This window comes from Amblyraja radiata, chromosome 20 (genome assembly GCF_010909765.2).
Source record: "Amblyraja radiata isolate CabotCenter1 chromosome 20, sAmbRad1.1.pri, whole genome shotgun sequence".
NCBI classification, from domain to species: domain Eukaryota; kingdom Metazoa; phylum Chordata; class Chondrichthyes; order Rajiformes; family Rajidae; genus Amblyraja; species Amblyraja radiata.
Genome location: NC_045975.1, coordinates 40,898,618 through 40,925,612, shown reverse-complemented (window position 1 = coordinate 40,925,612; position 26,995 = coordinate 40,898,618). Strand labels below are relative to the sequence as shown.

General features: G+C 46.4%; 1 protein-coding gene across 3 annotated transcripts in view; it reads right to left on the bottom strand.

The window, feature by feature from the left end:
* Window positions 1-26,995, bottom strand: part of pik3c2a (phosphatidylinositol-4-phosphate 3-kinase catalytic subunit type 2 alpha) — a 169,340-nt gene that overhangs the window by 96,390 nt on the left and 45,955 nt on the right. For all 3 annotated transcript variants that reach the window (XM_033038477.1, XM_033038475.1, XM_033038476.1), the window contains exons 2-3: window positions 10,188-10,240; window positions 6,071-7,278 (exon numbers count right to left, since the gene is read on the bottom strand). In XM_033038477.1, the coding sequence (XP_032894368.1) occupies window positions 6,071-7,207 (1,137 nt within the window). In that variant the 5' untranslated portion in view covers window positions 7,208-7,278; window positions 10,188-10,240. The remainder of the gene's footprint in view (window positions 1-6,070; window positions 7,279-10,187; window positions 10,241-26,995) is intronic.

The following is a 26,995-nucleotide window of genomic DNA, read 5'->3' as shown; positions in this document are numbered from 1 at the left end:
AGGGATCACCCGGGCCGTCTTCCAGCTCATCTGGGGGTCGAGGATGGACCGTGTGCTACGGGCCACAATGCACAAGTCGGCAGATAAATGGGGTAAAAGCGTGCCCAACGTCACCCTCACCCTGATGGCCACCTTCGTGTGTGGCTGCATCAGGCGGACGTGGAGCCAAGGCAGGTGGGCACCAAGTGTCACTACCTGCTGAAGGTCTACCCGTCCCCCGGTGTTGCGAAGGATGGGCCTGGAGCAGATGCCACGCAATGTGCCAGTCAGCTGGACATTGCCGCCCCATCTGTTGTTTGTGGAAAGGTTCTTCCTGACCAACACCTTTGATCACATGTCCATCGGGCAGTGGTCAGCACGGAACGTCCTGCAGACACTGCAAGGAAAGGACTCCAGGGATCCTGTGGCGTGGTTCCCAGAGCAGACTGTCTGGCAAAATGCCTCATCGCCAGAACTCACCAACAAGCACCAAGACCTGGCTTGGCTGGCGGTGAGAGGAGCCCTCCCAGTCAGATCCTTCCTGCACCATCGGAACCTCACTACCAGTGCACGCTGCCCTCGCGATAGCTATGGAGAGGAGACAGCTGCCCACCTCTTTGTAGAGTCACTTTGTGTGGATTCGCAAAGAGAGTCTGGAGAAGTTTGCAAGGGTCCCTGTCACGGTTTATTCCGAACAGCTCCGTCACAGAGGACTCTGTGATTAATGGACTGTTCCCAGGGACGCATTCAGTGACTGACAACGTATGCTGCTGGAAGGTCATCAACTCGGTTAAAGACGCTCCTTGGTCTGCCACCCAGCAGAGCGAGATGTCCGTCAGGGAATGTTGCCGACTGGCCCGCTGCAAACTGCAGGAGTACGTGCTGTGGGACGCATTGAAGCTCGGTGCAGCCAAGGCTCGGTGTGGGAAAGGCCACAGTCTAGGGTCCTTCCGCTGCTGGACATGGGGGGGCAGGGTGTGGTGGAGACGCCCCTCAAATTAAGGGAAGGGATTCCACGCCAGTGGGCCACATGAGTGGCAAGGGTGGGGAAATATTTGTGAAATTTGAGCAATGTATGTAGACTGTATTGAATATTTTGTATAGCCTCCGAAAATGTCGGTTGAATTTTTCGCACGGTTCATGTATTGTATATTTATTATCTGAATAAAGTCTATTTTGAAATTAAAAAAAAAAAAATTCTTTACTGTGGTGGAAGGCACAACGTTCAGTCAGTCCTCCTCCTTGTTCACCCGTGGTCGGGGCCATAAAACCCTCCGCAGGCGCCGCTACGGTCGGCCGGATGTACAGGCCCTCTCATCAGGATGGTCTAACACACTCCACGGCTTGGAGGTCTCGAATCGGCACTTTCTTACCGGAGACCGCGACTTCAGGATGTTGTAGGCCGCAGGCCAGCGGTCAGAGCTCTTCTCTGGCTATCCCCAGGGAGGGATCCCAGGCTCCGGGTGGTAAGTCCATGCCGCGCCGGCGGCTAGAAGCTCAGTAGACCGCAGCTTCAGGATGTTGTAGGCCGCGGGCCTGCGGTCGGAGCTCTTCTCCGGATATCCCCGGCAAGGGATCCCAGGCTCCAAAAGCCGCGCCCGCGGCTAGAATCTCCGCAGACCGCGGCTTCAGGATGTAACAGTTCGCGGGCCAGCGATCGGAGCACTCCCTTCTGGCGACCCCCGGCAAGGGATCGCCCGCTCCGCGAGGAAAAGTCCACGTTGCGCATGCTGCTGAAACTCCAGGCCCAACTCCGGGAAAGGCCGCTCCAATCCATGGTGTTAAGGGAGGCAACATGGAAAAAATTGCCTCTCCGTCGAGGAGGCGACAGAAAGCAGTTCTCCCCCATCCTCCCTTCCCCCCCCTCACCACACCGAGAGACACTAAAAAAACAAAAAAAGTCAAAATAACGAACAGGCTGTTGGCAGGGCAGCCATCTCGCAGCACCCCCCACCGACTTGAATGGCTGACAAACTATCTTTTCCACTACGAACAGATAACTAAAAAAATGCTGCAAGTTTCATAAATACTGGGATGAAAACAATTCAGAACTGCCACCCCATGTGGGAATCATTGTAGGAGATTCACCATATACAACACAGTCCAAGCACCACACAATAACATCTTCATACAACTGTGTGGTTTCCTGACGTCCATTCAAGTATCCCCAATAGAGGGCTGGAATGGCAAAAATGCTCACAAGAGGAAATTAGACACTTTAAATCAACTGTGCAAAAGACAAATGTAAAGACAATTCGCATGTCTGGGACTAATGCATTTCTGCTAACGTTTCTCCTGAGCAATCTAGTCAGTCGAACAATCCACAAAGTGCTGGAGTAACTCAGTGGGTCAGGCAGCATCTCTGGAGAGCATGCATAGGTGACGTTTTGGGCTGGAACCCATCTTCAGACCTGTTTCGGGTTGAGAAACTATTTCAGGCTTAAAAAATGGTCACCTATCCAATGTGGATATGGGCGAGTGGGGCTTAATGATAAAAGGACACAATGTCCTGGAGTAACTCAGCAGGTCAGGCAGCATCTCTGGAGAACACGGATATGTGACGTTTCTGGTTGAGACTTTTAGTCAGGCTGAAGGTCTGATAGCTTCATGATAGGCAGATGGTTGGACAAAGGCCAGAGATGAAAAGACAGAGAAAAGGATTGAAGAGTTGTGATTGTGAAGATGGATGAAGGAATGCAGGGGGGGGGGGGGGGGGAGGAATAACTACGCCAGTATTTTGTGTCTTTATAGAGTTACTCCAGCACTGTCTTTATAAACGTAGCCCAGTATTTAGTGTCTTTAGAGTCAGTCAGAGTGATACAGTGTGGAAAGAGGCCCTTCGGCCCAACTTGCCCACACCAGCCAACATGTCCCAGCTACACTAGTCCCACCTACCTCGGCTTGGTCCATATCCCTCCAAACCTGTCCTATCCATGTAATAATAATAATACATTTTATTTTCGGGCGCCTTTAAAAATCTCAAGGACACCTTACAGAAATTAACAGAAGAGAAAAAACATAGTCGGAGTAAAATAAATAATAAGGACATCACTAATACACAAATTAAAGACAGAAATCGCTCCAAAGACAAAAAATCAAAAAACACAATGTGAAAGAGAGAGCAGCAGCAGCTAAAGCGCGCCAGCGTCCACTCTCCCTTCCGAGAGCCAACTTGGACACAGACTAACATATTAACTTACACACAGGAAAAAATCATCCCCCCACAGTGGTTACCACTGTGGGGGAAGGCACAATGTCCAGTCCCCATCCCCAGTTCACCCAAAGTCAGGCCTATTGAGGCCTCCGCTAATGCCTCTACGGAGGCCCAATGTTCTTGGCCGTTCTGGCCGGGTGGTGTTGCCCCGGCGTAGGGAGAGTCCTCTCAGCGGCTGGGCCACCTGGAACGGCTGCTTCCTAGCTGGGGACCGCGGCTTCCGAAGCCGACAAGGCCGCGCCGGTTTGGAGCTCCCAGGCTCCCGATGTTAGAGTCAGCGCCGCCCGCTCTGCTCCGCAGACCCACAGCCCGGAGGTGTTGATCTCGGCGGTCACAGCTCACCGGAGCTCCAGCGCGGCGACTCAGGCAAGGCATCGCCCGCTCCGCTCCGCGATAGCGCTCCAGCGCTGTGCCGCCACCGAAGCAGAGGTGCTGGGCGGTCCCCGCCAGGAAACAGCGCTCCACGCCCGCTGGTAGGCCGCGAGGACGGGTCGACAGGGCAGCCTGGAGAAAAAGCTGCCTCACCGACCAGGTAGGGACCTAGAAGTATAATTACCCCCTTCCCCCCCACATTAAAAAGTCAATTTTTCCAACGGACGAAGCACAAGACTTACTAAAAACTACAAAAAAAAGTGAATTAAACGGACGGCTGCTGGTTAGCAGCCGTTCCCCAAGATGGCTCCTCCTCCTTTTGAGAGGATGTACCTGTCTAACTGTTTCTTAAATGTTGGGATAGTCCCTGCCTCAACTACCTCCTCTGGCAGCTTATTCCATACACCCTCAGATTCCTATTAAATCTTTACCCCCTTCACCTTGAACCTGTGTCCTCACATCCGTGATTCGAGTGTGCATCTACCCGATCTATTCCTCTATAAGATCTACCTTCATCCTCCTGTGCTCCAAGGAATAGAGGCCCAGCCTACTCAACCTCAGACCCTCTAGTCCTCGTAAATCTTCTCTGAACCCTTTTCCAGTTTGACAATATCTTTCTTATAACATGGTGCCCAGAACTGAACACAATATCTTTGTAAATCAGCAACAGCAATTCCTTGTGACAAAATACACAGGTCCGGGACTAATCCATTGTTCCTTGCACTTCACCCAGAGCAATCTGAAGCCAGCCCAGGCTGTCTTACACAAACAGGAAGCGTGCTTGCTGAACAAGGCCTCTCGTTTGTTGAAAGGAATGTTTTTCAGCTGCAACCTTTGCCTCGTTAGTCAGGGAATGCTCAAACCTTCCCCACTGTTTGGAACACGTCAGAAAACCCAGCCCGAGGTCAAGTTGAAGGAATGCAACTCCCCATTCCACTCAAATCATAGTTCGATCTTGCACTGGAAATCCCAGTTACAGCGCTCAATAGTTTCCTGGTCAAATGTACCGCACGTCCACATGAAACTATTTTACAGGAAGTAAAATCAGGAAAATGAAACAAGCTGTAGAAACCAGGAACTGTAGATGCTGGTTAATACACAATAGGACACAAAGTGCTGGGGTAACTCAGCGGGTCAGGAAGCATCTCTGAAGAACGTGGATAGGGGACCTTTTGAGTCTGAAGAAGGGTCTTGAACCAAAGCCATTTAACCTACAAACCTGAGAGAAAATATGAACTATGTGCAGACAGCACCCGTAGTCAGGATTGAACCAGAGTCTCTGGTTCTGTAATGCAGCAACTCTACTGATAGATAGAACCATAGAAATTAGGTGCAGGAGTAGGCCATTCGGCCCTTCGAGCCTGCACCGCCATTCAATATGATCATGGCTGATCATCCAACTCAGTATCCCGTACCTCTCCATACCCCCTGATCCCTTTAGCCACAAGGGCCACATCTAATTCCCTCTTAAATATAGCCAATGAACTGGCCTCAACTATCTTCTGTGGCAGAGAGTTCCAGAGATTCACCACTCTGTGTGAAAAATGTTTTTCTCATCTCAGTCCTAAAGGATTTCCCCTCTATCCTTAAGCTGTGACCCCATGTCCTGGACTTCCCCAACATCGGGAACAATCTTCCTGCATCTAGCCTGCCCAACCTCTTAAGAATTTTGTAAGTTTCTATAAGATCCCCCCTCAATCTCCTAAATTCTAGCGAGTACAAGCGGAGTCTATCCAGCCTTTCTTCATATGAAAGTCCTGACATCCCAGAAATCAGTCTGGTGAACCTTCTCTGCACTCCCTCTATGGCAATAATGTCCTTCCTCAGATTTGGAGACCAAAACTGTACGCAATACTCCCGGTGTGGTCTCACCAAGACCCTGTACAACTGCAGTAGAACCTCCCTGTTCCTATACTCTAATCCTTTTGCTATGAATGCTAACATACCATTCGCTTTCTTCACTGCCTGCTGCACCTGCATTCCTACTTTCAATGACTGGTGTACCATGACACCCAGGTCTCGTTGCATCTCCCCTTTTCCTAATCGGCCACCATTCACGCAACAGTCTACTTTCCTGGTTTTGCCACCAAAGTGGATAACCTCACATTTATCGACATTATACTGCATCTGCCATGCATTTGCCCACTCACCCAGCCTATCCAAGTCACCTTGCAGCCTCCTAGCATCCTCCTCACAGCTAACACTGCCAGTGTCATCTGCAAACTTGGAGATGTTGCATTCAATTCCCTCGTCCAAATCATTAATATATATTGTAAATAGCTGGCTGTGCTGCCCTTTTTTATATAATTGGTGTCAGTTTGACAGCAATTTATAGGAACCACTGTGTGTCTATCTTTGGTGTAAAGCAGCATCTGAAGTTCCTTGTTCTTACAGCAGGCAAGTTTGACAGTTCTCCGGATTATCAGTTAAACGAGAAAAAAATATTCATATAATAAGAGCAAAATAATTTTTTTTTAGAAACAACACGGGGAAAAGAAACGGTACCTGTAATGTTTTGGTGTTTGGTTCTTGCGCTCGATGTGAAATCTGTGAACTTGTGGAGCGTAGGTTAAGAGACAAGCTACGTGTCACGGAAGGTCCATGTGTGGGTTTTCCAGTTTGCTGCTTAAACGAGGCGTCGTCAGCCTTGGCACCGGGCTGGCAGCTTTCTGACGGAGTCTGCTTCTGTAACACCTGCTCCCAAGGGTCACCGGCCGCTGCTCCAGTGTCCACCTTGTGCCCGGCTTCTGCCGCGCTCTGCACCAACTCCACGCTTTCCATCCTCGCTTTGCTGAGTGGATCAAGGTCCAGCCAGTCAAATTTGCTGACGTCGCTGGAGCTCTCTCCGCACGGCAGCTTCGGGGTCATGGTGTTGGCGGACTGCAGATCGCTGTTGGATTTGCTGTTCTTCAGGTACTCCGACGTGCTGGCAATTTTGTTGTACAGGTTGGCGAGCTCAGGCGTGACAGTGCCATAGATGGGCAGGACGGTGTGTGGGTGGATGGGTGTGGAAGGCTGAAGTGGGAAGGACAGGTACGGCTTTGCGTGAAGCCCGACGCAGGCGGGCTCAGAAGGACGGTATGTGGTCTGTGCAGGGCAAAAGCCGTTCTGAAATGGATCCAGAGATTTGGGGAATGTGACAGACATTGAACGGTAACTGGCTGTTTGCGCCACAGGTCTGTGTAACCCACCTGTCCACTGACCCCCAGAGAAAGGTGTCCGGCTGTAGAACTGGCTGGAGAAGGACGGGCTGAGCAGGGGAGTATTGGGCAGCGTGTGTGGCCGTGTTACATGCCTATGACCGAAGCTTTTGTCCAACAGCAACTTCTCTAGTTCGGCTGCAGTGAGCTTCTCGATGTCCCGGTCAGACAGCGTGTTGGCGGTGTGCTTATTGGAATTCTCTGCTTCGGGAAAGTGAATGAGATCGTGCTCATGCTTGGCGTTGGGCAACTTGGAGCAAGCACTGCCGACCGACACCATCACCTCCTCCTTCACACTCTGAAGCCTCTCCTTCTGCAGCTTGGCCAAGGCCTCTGCTTCCATTTGCAAGGCTTCTTCCTTGTTGACGGTTCGCATCGCTGAGGGGCCTGTTGTTGAAGTGGTAGACTGCTTGAACCCATTTCTGCTGGATATCTGGGCCATGGCGTCAACTACTGGAGACTTCCATTCAAAGAAGATCCACGCGTTCAGCTGGGAAATCCACAGGTGAAGTCCTAAGAAGTTTAGAGTTTAGTTTAGTTTGGAGATAGAGCGTGGAAACAGGCCCTTCGGCCCACCGAGTCCGCACTGACCAGCGATCCCTGTACACTAACACTATCCTACATACTAGGAACAATTTATAATCTTTACGAAAGCCAATTAACCCGAGTGTGGGAGGAAACCAGAGCTTTCGGGGAAAAACCCACTGTGTCACAGGGAGAACGTACAAATTCTGTACAGACAGCACCCGTAGTCAGGATTGAACCCAGGTCTCTGGTGCTGTAAAGCAGCAACTCCACTGCTGCGCCACCGTGCCGACCAAGTTACAAAAACAATCATTAGGAATATGATCTACGCAAGTGGTTCCTTATCGAACCTTACAACAAGATTGATCAGCTTAATAATAGTTTCTATTTGTTCATCCAGAGTAGTCTTGCAGAATTTACAACTCCAAACCTGACTTATTTCGGCATTGACATGGATAAAACATAGAAACAAGTAACCATGTTAGAGAAAAGATGTCGTCAAAACGGGCAGAGAAGATTTACGAGGATGTTGCCAGAACCCGAGGGCATGAGCTATAGGGAGAGGTTGAGTTGCCTAAACTTTATTCCTTGTAGCACAGGAGGCTGTGGGGTGTAAATATAATCACGAGAGGAATACATAGGGTTAATGCATAGAGTATTTAAACCAGAGAAGTCAATTAAGAATCAGAGACATCGGTTGAAGAAAACATGGGAAAGATTTAAGGGGCAACTTTGTTTTTATGCACAAAGGTGATAGATTTCTGAAACAAAGTGCTGGAGGAGGTAGTTAGGCAGGTATTATCACACATTTAAAACATTTGGATGGCTACATGGATAGGATAGGTTTAGAGGGATGTGTGTCAAACACAGGCAGGTGGGACTGGTGTAGATGGGGCATGTTGGTCGGTATGAGTAAGGTGGGCCGAAGGGTCCGTTTTCATGCGGTATGGCTCTATACCTCCTCACGTGAAACCCTCGTAATTTAAAGATACAACATGGAAACAGGCCTGATAACGGAGGGGAAGAAGCTGTTCCTTTTTTCCTGCGCATCTCCCTATAGTGGAAACTCAAAAGAGTTGATCTTTGTGGGAAGGTAATGGGAATTGTGGGAGAGGGTTATGTTTAATTGTCACTTGTACTGAGGGACAGTAAAACATTTTGTTTTGCATGCTATACAATCAGATGAGATAATATGTCGATATAAGGAACTGTGGATTGTGGTTTACAGAAAAGGACAGAGTGCTGGAGTAACGCAGCGGGTCAGGCAGCTTCCCTGAGAACATGCTTAGGTGACATTTCAAGGGACCCAAGATGGGGCAATGTCATAATCCCATTCTAGCCAAACTCAAGTACAATCGGTAAAGCAAAGAGGAAGATACAGAGTGCAGAATATAGTTCTCAGCATTGTAGGGCACCAGTTCCAGAGACAAAGCCCCTTCTCGCACAGGCGGTGAAGTGATGCAAAGATCATCACCAAATCTGTGAAGGATTGTGACTTGCACATAAACGATGCCAAGAGCTCAGCTGTCACATTTCTGCTCTCTTTGCCGGTACAATGGCTTTGACTGTAAACCCCTGGCATCCAATTCCATTCCCAATTAGACAACATCTGTTTGAACAAAGGCATGCTTATTTTGTTGGAAGTTTCGCATTCGGGCAATGTGGTCAGTGGGGAAACATCAAAATTAATGATTGCCTTCTTCGTTAGCAGTGGTTGGATGGGCAATTGCTTTGCCTTGGGCTTCCTCCACTGTCAGAGGGAGGCCACGCGCAAACAGGAGGAACAACAGCACCATATTTCGCCTGGGTAGCATCCAACCCAGCTGTACGAATATTGGTTTCTCGAATTTCAAGTAATTCCTGCATTCCCTCCCCTCTTGCACCCTCATCATCCTACTAGTTCCACTGTTCGCATCCCTGGATCCCTCTCATTAGCACATCTTCCCCAGACAACAATCGGCCATTATGGGCTCCACCTTTCCTGAGGTCATCTGTTGTTTGCCATTATTTGATCTGACTTTTTCTCGCCTTCAGTTTATCCCTCCCCTACCCCACCTCTACCTTCAGTCTGAAGAAGGGTCCCGACTAAAAAAAAAAAATTTAAGAAAAAATAAATAAACAAATCACATCCACAGATGCTACCGTTAGATTACTTTTGAGTTACAGTGAGGAAACAGGGCCTCGACTCCACGCCGACCAGCGGTCACCCCTTACTCTAGCACTATCCTACACACTGGGAACAATTTTACTGAAGCCAATTAACCTATAAACCTGCACATTTGGAATGCGAGAGGAAACCAGAGTACCCGGAGAAAACCCACGCAGTCCCAGGAGGACGTACAAACTCCATACAGACAGCACCCGTACTCAGGATCGAACCCGGGTCTCTGCTGCTGTAAGACAGCAGGTGTATCGCTGCACCACCGTGCCGCACTGACCCACTGAGTTCCTTCAACACTGCTTCTCATAATTATGTCATAACTTTGTCTTAAATGTATTGCATACATACACTCCAAACTGCCTACGTCAGTATTCGTGGAAGTGGAGGTGTAGTTTGCTCTTTAATCTACACATCCCACATTGTCCTCTGCGGCACTATCCCCCGCTCTTGGGATAGATTGAAAACAGAATAGGCAGATCATAATTAACATGGATCGGGGCATGATCAATAACATTAGATTCCATCAGTATTGTAACCACTGGAATATTCCACAGCATCTAAAGCAAGCTACGGGATTGAAGCAGGAGACAAAGGACAGAGATAGACCATGTGAGACAGTACAAAGACAAGCCAATGTGGAAAACCAAAGACATGCAACCGGGAACATGCATGATATATGTTGTACATCACACATGCACATTTTATTGATAGTCCGCATTCAAATTAACTTCCTTGCCTTAGTTAAAATCCCAAAGTATTCCTTGGTCGTGTTATGATTAGATGGTCCATCTGAAAAAAAGCAAAAATCACAAATGGATATTAATAAAACTCTACATTAAGAACAAGATTAACGTTAAAAGGGCTTTGAAGCTAAAAGGAAGGCTTAACCTTAACGGGTACTCTGGTTTAAAAAGACACAAAGTGCTGGAGTAACTCAGATGGATCATGCAGCATTTCCGAAGGTCAGGACACTTCTTCATACTGATTGGGTTAGGGATGGGGGTGGAGGATGTGAAGTAAACTGGAAAAGAGGAAGGGCAGGAATACAGGCATACAACTTGGGTTTTCTTTTGTATAGGCAGATGGTTAGACTAAGGCAAGAGATGGAAAAAATAAACCCGTGCGAGACAAAAGGATTAAAGAGTTGTGAATTGTGGAGCCAGACAAAGGAATGTAGGAGGGAGGAGAGGGTGAGGGGAGAGATAGGTGCGAGTAGGGCACGTGAAGGGATGGGTGGGGGATAGAAAGGGGGGTGAATGTGGGATTGCAGGTGGTCTTTTTTGTAAACCAGCAGTTCCTTGCTTCCAAATGGAAAAAAGTATTTGTCTTCACCATTTGCTAACACAAGAATGACAAAGAATTTGAGGCCACATCAGGAGACCGATCTGTTTTCTGCAACCCACAAGCTAAATTGGCCAGCAACTCAATTAAATTAATTGACAACTCTACATACTGCATGAGAACCTGACCTACATCTTATTTAACAAGTCCTGGCCTACTTTTATAATTGCACTGTGTTAACGAGGTTTGAAACGTACTCCAGCCACCAAATGCTTTCATTATTCCCACATTACGCTGCTTCTACTCTCCTCAAAAAATAACTTCCAAAACAGCTGATGTGGAGTTTTCTTAAGACAACAAAGTGCAAGTTTGAACAGCAACAGGATATTTTCTCTACCATACAGGGTTGTGATTACAAAGAAAACACAAAATGCCTTGGAGAGAGATGAAAGAAATTTGTAAAGAAAATAACTAGACAAGTTGCCAAAGAACAAATGAACCTTCAACCCAATAGTACCCTTCACAACTTCAAGATAGCACCATTTCCTCGATTGACAACATTTAAACAATGTTCCCATCCTGAACTGATTGAAACATATTCATAGCTAGATTAACTTCAGGGAAATCAAATAAATCCTCAGCGATACATACGGTACTTCCAAGTATGGAATAGATTGGGTAAATGCAGAGTCTTTTACACAGAGTGAGGGAATCACAAAGCAGAGGACACAGTTTAAGGTGAGGGGGAAAGATTTAATAGGAAGCTGAGGGACAACGCTTTTTTACTACACAAAGGATGGTGCGTATCTGGAACGAGTTGCCGGATGAGATGGATGAGGCAGGTACCATCACAATGTTTAAAAATAAACAGTTGGGCAGGTAAATGGATAGGATAGGTTTAAAGGGATATGGGCCAAATGCAGGCAGGTGGGACGAGTGTAAAAGGGCAAGTTGGGCCTCAGGGCCTGTCTCCACGCTGTATCACAGTGACTATATATCTCGGGACGTCTTATTATGAACAAAGTTACACATTGCATTTTAAAATGGTGTAAGGCAAGCTAAGTCATTGTGTAGTCCAGATGATTAAGATGGGTTAAAACCTCTCCAGTGATTAATTTGTGACACGCAGTTAGCAATGTAATACAGGAACTGAATAGATGGATATAATTCTATACAAGGATTCTTTCCACTCTCAACCCCCTGTAAAAGCACCTGGATAACAATGACATCTGGAAAGTAAGAAAGCTTACAGGTCCACCACTGATTTTCAGGCACCTTTGGTTCCAGAACCTTGCTGGATTATCCGTTTTGTCGGACTAACAGAGTCACGGCCTCAGAGAAGAGTCCAACGGTACCGGAACAGTCTGCCCAGGAGCTGAGTTGGCCTTGTGAATGGATCTGCCGGCTTGGGCCACGCCGGAGTTCCAGAGCCCCGTGCCTACAGAAGTCCTGGTGAGCCTCATCAACCGCTGCGGTGGGGAGGATTTCAAGTGCGCTCTCATCATTTTTGTCCGGATTAGAGGATGTGCCGCACCACCAGTTGCTGGGAAATGGGTGGTGGATCTGGTGGTACGGTTCAATGGTACTCTCCAGCAAAGTTCAGTATACATTGGTACAATCACACCCACGTACAAGAGTGCAAGAAGAACAGATGACATTCATGCAGTACACAAGAGACACCACATTTCCAGTGTCATCCTGTATCCTTCAAGTTCAAAGTTATTAAAAGTGTTGAGATCACTGTTTAAAACAACCAAATAAACCAGCTGCTTTATTCTTTTAGAGAATTGTATGTCTTTGAAACTCTTTGTCAAAGTGAGGTAGAGACTGGGTCTTTAAATGTTTTTAGGGCAGAGATAGAGATATGACAGGTTTAGAGGGATATGGGTCAATGGAGGATCAGTGGAGAAGGGGCATCTTGGCCGGCATGGGCCTGTTTCCGTGCTGGATGGCTCCATGACAAATACATTTGAACTTGAACTATGATAGATGGATTCTAGATGCACAAGGAGGTGATTACTGTAGGAACAGAAGAATACCGAGTCCAGGATCCACTGACATCAGCCATGGTATGAAATGGATCAGGGACAGCTCTGGATGAGATAAATTGAAAAGATGCAGGAAGCAAGCAACAGCATATAGCCGGCTGACCACACGCCAGTGGGAATGGTGTGGGTGAAGCACCTTGGTTGGCATGGATGAGGTGGGTGGAAAGGCCTGTTTCCGTGTTGTATGACTCTGACCCATTGGAGTAGATTTTTTTCTCGTTATACAACACCACTCATAAGGACTGCACAGTGGCGCAGCGGGTAGAGCTGCTGCCTCAGTGCCAGGGATGCGAGTTACATCCTGACCTTGGGTGCTGTCTGTGGGGAGTTTGTACGTTCTCCCTGTGACTGCACCAGTTTCCTCTTTTCCTCTCTTCACCCAGAGAGTTGTGAATCTGTGGAATTCTCTGCCTCAGGAGGCAGTAGAGGCCGGTTTTCTGGATGCTTTCAAGGGAGAGTTAGATAGCACTCTCAAAGATAGCGGAGTCAGGGGATATGGGGAGAAGGCAGGAACGGGGTACTGATTGTGGATGATCAACCATGATCACAATGAATGGCGGTGCTGGCTCCAAGAGCCGAATGGCCTACTCCTGCACCTATTGTCTATTGATCCGGTTTCCTTCCACATCCCAAACACGCCATCTGTGGAGTCAGTGAGTTAGTTCTCAGTGAAATGGCAGCAATGAAATACTGCATTCCAATGAAGTTAACACGAGTATTACAAAGCAACCTGACGTAGGAAGTCATATCAGCACAGTTTGTGCAAGATCTGATAGGGGTTAGATTTAATTATCCTCATTAAAGAATGAAAGACAATGTTGGAGGTGATTAGGATGACGAAGCAGAACCAATATTCAAGAACTAGAACAAGTTCCTCCAGCACTTTGTTTTCACAAGTTCATTCGTGTTAGGAGCAGAATTAGGCCATTTGGCCCATCAAGTCTACTCCACCATCAAATTAGATTAGATTAGATTATTCCTTTAATAATCCTTTTCAGGAAATTACAGTGCCACGACAGCTTCAAGACAAACATAACACCACGCTTTCATACATAACAAGTTAAAATACGTTAAAATACAAGTTAAAATACAATTAATTTAAAAAAAGTGCAGTTATTTATGCTCATTATAAAGTCTTATAGCAGCTGGTAAACAGGACTTCCTGTATCTCTCCGTTTTGCACATTGGTGCAATCAGCCTCTGGCTGAAGATGCTGCTCTTGATCACCTTCAGGGCATGGAGTGGGTGAGTGGGGTTTGTCATTATGGAACCTAGTTTATTTAGAGTTCTGGCCTCTGCTGATCTATATTTTCCTCCCAATCCCATTCTCCTGCTTTCCCCCCCATAACCCCTGACATTTGTACTAATCAAGAATCTATCTATCTCTGCCTTAAAAATGTCCTTACTTTTTTTTTGCTCAAGTACAAATGAGAGTTGCTTGAATAATGCTACAGTCCAGGTACTCTGTATATTTTTAGTAACTCTTGTACAATGAAACTCTGGAGGAGAAAAAAAAAAGTATTGTTGTTCAGAGCATGCGATCGATGCACATTGAGCCCTGTTTCCACCTCCACTGAGTCCCTGTGGTTCCAGCCTAAAAATAGACCCAGACTGCTGCAAGGTTCAAAAGGATGTGAAAATAATTGTGGCAGCCACTTCGTCGTGCAGAGCCATGATCAGTACTCACGTGGGCCTGCTCTAGCTACGAGGCATTCAAGTAGCACAATTTTCAGAGAAACTCAAAAGCTGCTCAAGTTGATTGTGGACTAAACTCCACAGGGATCAGCAAAACCATTGATTCATGCAATTCAACTAAAAATATTGTTCTGCTTTATATTTTAGTCAGTAACTACCACAATACATCAATGACACCAACTCAAATAATATTTGCGAAAGCAAATGGGGAGGAGGCAGGAGAATGGGGTTGAGAGGGAAAGATAGATCAGCTATGATTGAATGACAGAGTAGACTCGATGGGCCGAATGACCTAATCCTGCTACTATAACTTATGAACAGTTCGCGAAAGAATGTAATTTCATTCATGCTCTTCAGTTTCAACCTGCAACTTTGCTACTGTTGAGATGAACGTCAGATGCTACAATTTTCAACAAAAGACAAAAGTGCTGGAGTAACTCAGCAGGACGGGCAGCATTGGTGGAAGGAATGAATAAATGCTTTGCGTCAAGGATCATCTTCAGACTGAAGAGTGGCTGAAGAAGGGTCCTGACCTGAAAGGTTATCTGTCCATTCCCTCCACAGGTGCTGCCTGACCCATTGAGTTAGTCCAGCAATATGTATTTTGCCTTTGATGGTTGATACGTTGAACATCATTGCAACGGTATTGATGAAATGCACAAGTCGCTTTCAGAATTCCGTTCTTTGCGATCCATGAAAATGTGACACCAATGGGAAAAAAAAAACAGGCGAGATAGTAGTAAAATGGAGATAAGGAACTGCAGATGCTTGTTTACAAAAAATACACAAAATGCTGGAGTAACTCAGTGGTCAGGCAACATCTCTGGAGGACATGGGTACACATATTAGGTATAGAAGCTTAAAAGTGTGCACCACCAGACTCGGGAACAGCTTCCCATCTGTTATCAGGCTTCTGATCGGTTCTTCCATAAACTAGGGTACGATTCACCTCTTCTCTACCCCATTGTGGACATTTGACTCTCTATGGAACTGATGCAAGGCAATACCATTGTATATAAGGCTCTCACTAGGGTCTCCTCGATATCCCGCAGCTCCGCTCTTGCTCCCCCTCCACCCACCCACCCAATTTGTAACACTGACAGCGTCCCCCTTGTCCTCAACTTCCACCCCATCAGCCGTCGCATACAGCATATAATTCTCCAACATTTTTGCCACCTCCAACGGGATCCCACTACTGGCCACATCTTCCCATCGCCACCCCTTTCAGCTTTCCGCAGAGACCGTTCCCTCCGAAATTCCCTGGTCAACTCGTCCTTTCCCACAAACCACCCCCTCCCCAGGTACTTTCCTCTGCAACCACAGGGGATGCCAACACCTGTCCCTTTACCTCCCCCCTCGACGCCATCCAAGGACCCAAACAGTCTTTCCAGGTGAGGCAGAGGTTCACTTGCACCTCCTCGAACCTCAGCTACTGTATCCACTGTTCCAGGTGTCAACTTCTCTACATCGGCGAGACCAAGCGCAGGCTCGGCAATCATTTCGCTGAACATCACCGTTCAGTCTGTTTCAACCTACCTGATCTCCCCGGTGGCCCAGCACTTCAACTCCTGCTCCCATTCCCAATCTCACCTTTCTGTCCTGGGCCTCCTCCATTGTCAGAGTGAGGCCCAGTGCTAATTGGAGAAACAGCACCTCATATTTTGCTTAGGCAGTTTACACCACAGCTGTATGAACATTGATTTCTTAACTTCAGATAGCCCTTGCTTTCCCTCTCTCTTTCCATCCCCCTCCCCCTTCCCAGTTCTCCCACTAGTTTTACTGTCTCCAACTACATTCTATCTCTGTCCCGCCCCCTCCCCTGACATCAGTCTGAAGAAGGGTCTCGACCCGAAAAATCACCCATTCCTAATCTCCAGAGATGTTGCCTGACCCGCTGAGTTACTCCAGCATTGTGTCTACCTTCTGATGTGAGACAATGTTGAGAACTATAATCTGCACTCTGTATCTTCCCCTTTACTCTACCTATTGTATTTGAGGTACGATGAAATAACCTCCAACGGGATCCCACTACTGGCCACACCTTCCCATCTCCACCACTTTCGGCTTTTTTTGCCTTGAGGCACGAGTTCCACCCGCAGCTAACTAACCTCCTGAATTTACTTCTTCTACTTTTATTTCAGACGTTTGACAATTAGTTTCCAAGTCAAAAGTGGGAAAAAAGGCAAAATATTTCAGTTAAAAAAAACCCTTCCGGAAAACAAACAATGCCTGTTGGCTTAGTTGAGACTCCGTACAGACAATGCGTACAACCCGGGTCCCTGGCACTGTGAGGCAGTAACTCTCCCACTGTGCACAGTGCCGCTCTTTGCAATCTTTGCTTACGGGTCTTTGTCGAATGATTTTTAGCATCGTTCCAATTGTTTGTCTTTTTAAAGGGTCTGACTCAGCTTTTACAAGAACGATGTGTCAGACATATGATTAATGCTACAATCCTTCTGAGGATCCAAGTAAGCAAGGGACAATGCACAATTCTGCAGGTACCGACACATACAATGTTGATCATGATCGCCCACAAGGCTTAGAGTCGTAGACATAGAGCATGGAAATGGGCCCATGCTGACCTCGATGCCCCATCTATGCTAGTCCCACCTGCCTGCGTTAGGCACATACCGATCTAAGCCTTTCCTATCCATGAACCTGTCCTAATGTCTTTTAAATGTTGTTATATTTTCTGTCTCAACTACCCTCCTCTGGCAGTTCGCTCCATATAATTTAGTTTAGTTTATAGATACAGTGCCGAAACATGCCCTTTGGCCCACTGATTGTGCGCCGAACAGCGATACCCGCACACTAGTTCTATCCTACACACTAACGACAATTTTCGGAAGCCTAATGACCTGCAAACCCACACGTTCTGTATGGGATGTGGGAGGAAACCAGAGCACCCGGAAAAAACCCACTCGGTCACAGGGAGAATGTGCAAACTCCATACAGACCCACCACCCTCCGAGCAAAAACATTGCCCCTCAGGTTCCTATTAAATCTTTCCCCTCACCTTAATCCTATGTCCTCTGGTCCTCGATTAACCATCAGAAACCAAGACAAGTGCTGGCACTCAGTAACTTGACAAGATGCAAAGCTGAATAAAAACTGCACAGGCGTTGCCAGAGGACTGAAAAGACATTTATCTAAAGCACTCTAAGAAAGCATTCACTGTGGGAACTTTGCAGCAGTTGGCTGCAGATACTGTTGTAGAATCTAAAGCCGGTTCTGCATCCAGGCAACAAGAAAACCAGCGAGAGACATCTGCGAACCACGAGATCACCATGGTACCAGCAGTCAACCTCCTTGGGCACGGCAGGATTTGTCGCATGCTGCAGCTTCCAACAGCAGTGTGGAAAAGGCTCTTTATAGTTCACAGGGGAACAAGCACTACATACAATGCAACGTTTCTGACACAGAAACTGTTGGAACAGGGATTGGGAGTTAGTCAGCTCAACATAGTTGAAACACTTCAACAGCATCAATGCTAACATTTTCCACGGCTGCTCTTAACAAATGCATCTTAACCCCAAAATCACCAGTCTCACCCCAGCCACTCCCTCTTTTCCTCTCTCCCATCAGGCAGGAGGTACAATTGCACACCTCCAGATTCAGGGACAGTTACTGTCCCAGCAGTTATCAGGCAACTGACCCATCCTATCATCAACTAGAGAGCAGCCCTGACCTCTCACCTACCTCATTGGAGACCCTTGCACTATTTTTAATCAGAATTTATCTAGTTGCCCCTCAGGTTCCCATCTATATTACTAAAAGTCTGATCTTGACCGCTTTTGGCAAATGGCGGCTTGGGTGCTTTGGCTTGAAGTTGAAAGGCACTACTTACTGCAAATGGCAGCTTGGGTGCTTTGGCTTGAAGTTGAAAGGCACTACTTACTGCAAATGGCGGCTTGGGTGCTTTGGCTTGAAGTTGAAAGGCACTTCTTACTGCAAATGGCGGCTTGGGTGCTTTGGCTTGAAGTTCAAAGGCATTACTTACTGCAAATGGCGACGGGTGCTTTGGCTTGAAGTTGAAAGGCACTACTTACTGCAAATGGCGGCTTGGGTGTTTTGGCTTGAAGTTGAAAGGCACTACTTACTGCAAATGGCAGCTTGGGTGCTTTGGCTTGAAGTTAAAAGGCACTACTGCAAATGCACTATTTCCTGTTTGCACTGTATATTGATTTTAGATAAAATGCTACCACTTACAGCTGTGATTTTTGGCCATCTTACTCAGTCACCCTCCCGCTGAGCAGGTGCAGAGAATTCTTCCCATCAATGAAAAATAAAAGTGTTATTAGTGTTTAAAGAATGTTGAGAATCTATCTCCTGTCAATCACGCCATGAAGGCCACACCTTTTCCGGTGGGAGGGGGAGGGGTTATAAAACCCGGAAGTGTGGGTGTGCCTCAGTCTCTGCATGATGGGGGAGGGAGAGGTCACGACTGTCTGAGCTGTGAAGCTACTGAACACACTGAATGTCTACTGAATTGTGAGTTTGGTGTTTTGTGTGGTTTTATGGTGGTTTCACCTTGCATGAAATGGTATGAAGCTGCATTTGAATTTGGTGGCCTTGCACCCTGCTTGAAATGGAATGAAATTGCACTTGAATTTGGTGGCCTTGCACCCTGCTTGAAATGGAATGAAATTGCACTTGAATTTGGTGGCCTTGCACCCTGCTTGAAGTGGTAAGAAAATGGATTTGAATTTGGTGGCCTTGCACCCTGCTTGAAATGGAATTTCAAGGAATAGCCATGAGAACTGCCAGCCCACCAGCTGTGAGTGAGCTGCCAGCAGTTCAGGCTTGAGGGACTGAGCTGCCACCCCAAGAACCTATACCAGTGCTCCAAAAAGCCCCCCCACTGGCCACCAATATTGGAATTGGTGGAGATATGGAATATTGTGTTGGGGGACCAGCCCTCCCGTGTGAACATGGGACCCAGCGGTTAAATCTTATATCTCAGTTTAAGAGCCTATGTCCTCATGTTTTTGATTCCTCTACCCTGGGTGAAAGACTCCATGCATTCACCCTATCTAATCCCCTCATGATTTTGTACACATCTACAAGATCAACATCTGGAATATTTTTATATTATTAGCAGGAGATTGCTTTTGGTTAAATTTGCTAAAAAGCTTTATTACTGTTCTTAATCTGAGGGACAAAAAAAGTTATAGCTAGGCCCGGCAATGTCCCAGTGAGAAGGGTTCAGATTCGAGTTGTCACCAATCCATGTTCCTCCTGTCTCCGGCACTTTAATTCATCATCAGATCTGTGGAGACTTGGCACCTGATCACAGTTCTCCAATAGATGACTCAAGAACCAGAGAACATAAGTTTAAGAGGAAGGGAATTGTAGAGTCACGACCCAAAGCACAAATACTGATTTCTCTAATTTTAAGTAACCATCTCTCTCCATCCCTCCCCCACCCTGGTCGTCCAACTAGTTTCACTGTCATCCTGCTTAGTTTCACTGTTCGTACCCCCTCGTTATCACCGCTTCCACAGCCAACAATGGACCATTGTGGGCTCCATCTTTCCTTGATCATCCCTGCCTGCCTCGATTTGTTCTTTTCATACCAATCATTCTTTTGTTATCTGTACATTTCTCGTTTCCCTCCCCCGACTCTGTCTGAAGAAGGGTCTCAACCTGAAAGGTTACCCATTCCTTTTCTCCAGAGATCAAGTCACTTTTATTTCTATAGCACATTTAAAAAACAACTCTAGTTGACCAAAGTGCTTTACATTGGTGGAGGTACAAACGTTATACAACATTGGTTCATAGATTAAGTACATACATACATATAGCCCTCCCTCGGAGGAAGTCAAGAAAGGCTTGAGAGTAAAGACGAGTTTAAAGTCTCGATTTAAAAGAGTCGATGGAGGGGGCAGTGCTGATGGGAAGAGGGATGCTGTTCCACAGTCTAGGAGCTGCAACCGCAAAGGCGCAGGCGCCCCCGAGCTTATGCCTAGACCGCAGGATGTTCAGTAACCCCAGGTTGGCCGATCTGAGGGACCTGGAGGCGGTGTGGTGGGTAAGCAGACTTTTGATGTAGGTGGGGGCAAGACCGTTAAGGGATTTGTAAACAAAAGGATTTTGAAATTTATACAGAACCGCACAGGGAGCCTGTGAAGAGAGGCCAGAATCGGGGTGATGTGGTCCCTTTCTCGGGTGCCTTTTTCTGCCTGTGCTGCCTCTGACCCGCTGAGTTCCTCCAGCATTTTATGTCCATCTTCGATGTAAACCAGCATCTGCAGTTCCTTCCAACACATCACCTGCCCATGTTCTCCAGAGATGTTTCCTGACCTGCAGAGTCACTCCAGCACTTTAAGCCCTTCCTTTATATAGATTCAAATGCCATTTCAAAATTATAATTGTATCTGCCTTGGCAGCTTCCTCTGGTAGCTCATTCCTGATACAGATGACCCTCTGAATGAAAAGGTTGACCCCGAGGCCCCTCTTAAATCTTTTCCCTCTCATTTTGAAAATAGGAGTCACTGCAAACTCAAATTTGAGGACAAGTTGAACTGCACAAGTTGAAGCACACGCAGATCAATAAACATTTTAAAAAAAAGGAATGCGGTTGTTTGAACAGCAAGGTCATGAAGCCTTTTCCTTTTGTACTCAAAGGCAACCTGCATAAATAAAGAGCAGTCTGAAGGAATAGACACAAAATGCTGGAGTAATTCAGCGGGAGAGGTAGCATCTCTGGAGAAAAGAAATGTGACTCTTCGGGTCAAGACTCTTCTTCCCGAGGTCTAAAGAAGGGTCCCGACCTGAAACGGCGCCTGTCCATTCTCTCCACAGACGCTACCTGATCCATTGAGTTCCTCCAGCACTGTGCCCTTAAGTACAGAACAGTTACTACAAGAATATGTAACAAAGTACAGCGTAAAGAAAGTCATTTCCCAGGAACACAGTTTAGAAGTGGGAACAAAATCTGTTACAGTTCAGCAATAACTTATCAAAAGTTTATCTAAACTCTATCCAGCACAAACTAAAAGTCAAGGGTGTTTAATATTCATATGTAGCAACAACACAATAGTGAAATTCCCACTTGCTGCAGTTTAGCAGGCCTGCAGAGACAACGCCACGCATAGAAAACAGAAAAATAAATAGTAACCATAATAGTGAAAAAGAGATTGGTAATGCAACCAAAGACCGGAGAACCACGTCTCAGTTTCTCCCTTGATGTACGTTCTATTCTTGTATAATTACAGTCCACTTCTATTAATGCAAGGCAGTTTCTTCTTTGCTTCTGTGATTTAGTTCAAGCTATTTTAGCAAACAAGTTAAGTGTTTATCTTACAAGAGGAAACCACAAAAATATGGATTGCACCCCACCAAAATCTGTGGCATCAACTCGACACCAATCACCCCCTTTAACACCCCCCCTTCTATACGGTTTCCATTTATCAGTGGGGCAGCAAACAGGACAAACACTAATTTGGAAATGAGAATCTGCATATGCTGGTTTAAACAAAAGGATCAGACAGCATTTCTGGAGAACATGAATAGCTGACGCCTTGGTTCTTAAAAAGATCTGAAATGTCACCCATCCACATTTTCCAGCGATGCTGCCTGACCTTTTTATCCAGAGATGCCGCCTGACCATAGATCAGAAATGCCAAGTTACTTCAGCACTTTCTGGCCTTTCAGGCCGAAAACTAACCAAGATAGATCTTGCTCAAGTTAATGTAATCTGACACCAATCCCATTCTCCTCAACTCATTGATTAGGCACTTGACCAGAGTGAATGCTTCCAGCCACTTGCAACCCAATCTTCTTATTTTACACACACTGCTACAGCACTCATGGGACACAGGCAATTAGCAATTAAAAGCTTCTATCATCTTAAATTAATACCAATGTCTGGCAGAAGAAACTAAGAACAAAACCTGCAGAAGGGCGAAATAGGAGTTAAACTGTATTATAGACACAGAATGCTGGAGTAACTCAGCGTTTCTGATCCATGGTCAGGCGGCAACTCTGGATAAAAAGGATGGGTGACGTTTCGGGTCGGAAGCCTTCTTCAGACTAAAGAAGGGCCCTGACCCGAAACTTCACCCATCCTTTTTCTCCAGAGCTACTCCAGCATCTTGTGTCTATCTTCGGGATAAACCAGCATCTGCACTTCCTTCTACACATTTAAACTGCATTGTCTAGTGAAGTAAATAACTAACATTTTAACCACTAGTCTGGTGCTCAAGAAAGCAGTCAATGTCATTGCCCTTAAATCCCCTCACCTGTTTTATGGGTCTTCCAGCAAACTAGGGTGCAGCCCCAATCTTTCAAACTCTCACATTGCACACCTTGGACTTTTGATCAGAACGATGCAATGTTACGACGATATATTCTGCACTCTGGGATTTGTCTTAGTTTAGTTGAGAGAGACAGGGTGGAAACAGACCCTTCAGCCCATGGAGTCCACGTCGACCAGCTATCACACCAAACATTATTCTACACACGACAGACAATTTACAATCTTTACTGAAGCCAATTAACCTACAAATCTGCACATCTTTGGAATGTGGGAAGAAACTGGAACAACCTGTAAAACCCATGCAGGCCATGGGGAAAACGTGCAAAATCTGTACAGACAGCACCCGTAGTCAGGATTGATCACAGGTCTCTGGCTCTGTCAGGTAGCAACTCTACTGCTGCGCTGCCGCCCTGTCCTGCCACTCTCTGATGTATTTGTGTGTGGTTTGATTGTACTCATTCTATTATCGGTTTCAAATGGATAGCATGCAAGTATATAGTTTTCCACTGTATCTTGGTGCACATGACAATAATAAAACCATACCATTAATGAAAACCCAGAGAATAACCTCCTCTGGCATCCAATGCTTTTCTAACAAATAACTATTGTGGGAGTATGTATTTATTATGGAATGGATGTGAACTGCAAAAATAAAATTCTTACTTGCTGCAGCTGAACAGTCATATTAGACACAACAGCAGCTAGACAATAGATTAATCAGTTGTTCGGTGTAAACTAGACCATGATAGTGCAAACACCAGACTACATACATCGACCATGGTTGTGTCAAGGGCACTGTGGCTTGGCAAGGCTGACTTGGTTGAGGTAGGGTTGCGGGTGGGGTTGTGCAGGGTGCTTCAAGAATCCAGCTCTTGAACCTGGAGCTGATGAATCTAAGGCTTCGGCACCTTCTAAAGGACCTATCTTCAGAAGGGTGATGAGAAGGAAGTTCTTTAGTCAGAGGGTGGTGAATACATTGCCAGTTTCATTGAGGGGAATCAAGGAGATTGACGATGGGAGATGAGTGTACAGAGGGGAAAGGAGCAGGGTGACTGGGGGATAGCGGGAGTAGTGGGAGTGCAGAGGTTGGGATGGAGAGGGAAGGGGAGGGCGAGGTGGCCCAGGAATGAGAGAGGATTTAGCGTGGGGTGCATTGCTTAAAATTAGATGCTCAGTCAGTTCTATAAGGAAACACATCGTGAGGAGAGGAAACAATTGTACCTGGAGAAGTTAAAAATTAACTCGTTCACTACAGAGAGAAGTTGCATTACTACATCGTGTGTTAAAGAGGAAACAGGAGGTGACACCTGACGTTATGGAACTCAGAACCACTATGGGTCCTGTCTGTACGGAGTTTGTACATCGTGGGTTTTCTCTGGGTGCTCCAGTTTCCTCCCACATTCCAAAGACGTACAGATTTGTTGGTTAATTGGCTTCAGTAAAATTACAAATTGTCCCTCGTGTGATAGTGCTAGTGTACAGGGGTCGCTGGTCGGTGTGGACTCGGTGGGCCGGAGTGCCTGTTTCCACCCTGTATCTCTAATGTCTTAAGAAAGAGATGCAAGAAAAGAAAATGGACAAAGGAATGTGGAGAGAGGAAAGGTAGTAACAACAGAGGAAGATTTAAGAAAGAGAGCTACAAGAGATGGCAAATGCTGGAATCTTCAGCAAAACACAAAGTGCATCGTTTTCTAACCTCTCTTTGCATGTGCAGTGCACAGCGTTGGACTCTCGTCTCATCCTCCTTCCAATTGTCTTGAGGGCCGTGTGTGCGTCACAAGTGGCACTGACCACACACATGGAGGATCTAACTTTGAGAACTCCTCTCACTGGTATGGTGGTGATGGAGGATGTGTGCTAACTAATGCAGGACTGCAGAAGCTTGAAGATACACACCACCAGACTCAGGAACAGCTTCTTCCTCTGTTATCAGGCTTCTGAATGGTCCTTTCATGAGCTAGGGTACCAATGCACCTCTATTCCATTGCAGACTGGACTTTGTCTCTGATGCGCCACAATGCTGAGAACCATATTCTGCACTCTGTATTTTCCCCATTACTCTACCTATTATACTTTGATCTGATTGTATCCAGGTATGGCATATCTGATCTTGTTAGTTTAGTTTGGAGATAGAAGGCAAAAACAGGCCATTCGGCCCACTGTGTCCATGCTGACCAGTAATTGACCAGTGACCCCCGCACACCAACACTATCCTTCACACACCAAGGACAACTTACAAATTTTACCAAGTCAATTAGCCCACAAACCAACATGTCTTTGGAGTGTGGGAGGAAACCAGGAGAAAACCCACAGGGCCAGAGCCATCCTCCACGACACAGGCTAGAATCTCATTGCAACTCAACCATGTAACTTTCTCAAACCCACTGGCGTTCAGGGCAATGGAAGACAAGCAGTTGTCTGACCCGCTGAAGTTTGGGCAGCATCGCTAAGGAGAAACAGAGTTAACGTTTAAGGTCGATGTCCTTTCACACTGACTCCAAGCGGGCAGGTGGGCATGGGAATCTCACAGAGGGGGACAGTGTTTCCCTACACCTCCACCCCAAACTCTGAATGCGGCAATCAGCAGTAGGGACCAGACACAGCCTGCAGTGGAGGAGCAGCGGTGGAGGACACCAATGGTTACACTTGGCCAGGCCGACCCTGCAACGGACCTTCACGGTCAGGTCAAGAACCCTGCACTTACAAACTGGGACTGGAAAACAGCATAAAAACTGGCGGTCCAGTCTGAAAAACGGTCTTGACCCGAAACATCATACATTCCTTCTCTCCAGAGATGTTGCCTGTCCCGCTGAGTTACTCCAGCTTTTTGTGTCTATCTTCAGTTTAAACCAGCATTTGCACATCCTTCTTACGCACACGGCCCTGTATACTGTCTCAGTGAACTGTTGCTGAACACTTGTACTGTATCTGAGAAGCTTATACAAAATATTTCTGAGTGTTTATTTACAATATGTACTGAACTGTATGCAAAAAAGAATTTCACTGTATCTTGGCACATGTTCAAATAAAGTAGCATTGTACTCCAATTTCACCGTTCCTTTCCACAGTTCACAGATAACCGCAAGAAATCTGCAGCGGATCGTCAGTGCCATGCGTTTTGACAGCACAATAAGAGAGTTTAAAAGGTCTGGAATAGCAGATTCAATTTTAAGCAAAGATATTTAAGCATGTCATCAGGTCAGGAGAGCCATGTTTGAGAAAACTAAAATAAAAAGCTGAAGGTTGGAAGAAGTCACTTAGATAAGAGCAATTGCAATAGACCTTTTCCATTAGCTCTTTGCGAAAAATAAACTTGCATAACATTCTCGGAATGACCCTAAGAACAAATGTAATCACCTCAGGTTTCTTCCTAAAACATAGCAGGGTCTCGACCCAAAACATCACCTAGCCATGTGTAGGAAGGAATTGCAGATGCTGGTTTAAACTGAAGATAGCCATAAAAAGCTGGAGTAAGTCAGCGGGTCAGGCAGCATCTCTGGAGAAGAGAATAGGTGATGTTTCAGAGTGCTGGAACAACTTAGCGGGTCAGGCAGCATCTCTGGAGATACGGAATGGGTGACGTTTCGGGCGGAGACCCTTCTTCAGAGCCGATTCATGTTCTCCACAAGTGTTGCCTGGCCCGCTGAGATAATCTTGCACTCTGCACCCTTTTATTCTCGTCTCCCCCCCCCTCCCCTCATCAAATGTTGACAAGCTCAACGTAAAATGTATCCCCCGATCTGAAATGTATATGGCCACAGTCAATAGCAGCTTCTAGTTTAGTTTAGAGATACAGCACGGGAACAGGCCCGTCGGCCCACCGAGTCCGCACCGACCAGCGATCCCCGCACACTAACACCACCCCACACACACTAGGGACAATTTACATTTATATCAAGTCAATTAACCTACAAACCTCCAAGATCTTGGAGAAAACCCACACGGTCACGAGGAGAACGTACAAACTCCATATAGACAGCACCAGTAGTCAGGATCGAACACGTGTCTGTGGCACAGAAAGCGCTGTAAGGCAGCACCTCTAACACTGCACCACCGTGTCGCCCCGCACTAGATATTTCTAGTATCGGAAATATCTTAATGACATTAATCTCTCACTGGCAAAATTAAAGACATGACTGACTTACTAAGTGAATGCATTTTTAAAAAGGACAGTGATGGACCAACTCAGTGGTTCATGCAGCATCCCTGGAGAACATGATTCGGGTAGTTATCCTTCTATAGACAGAATTTATTTTACAC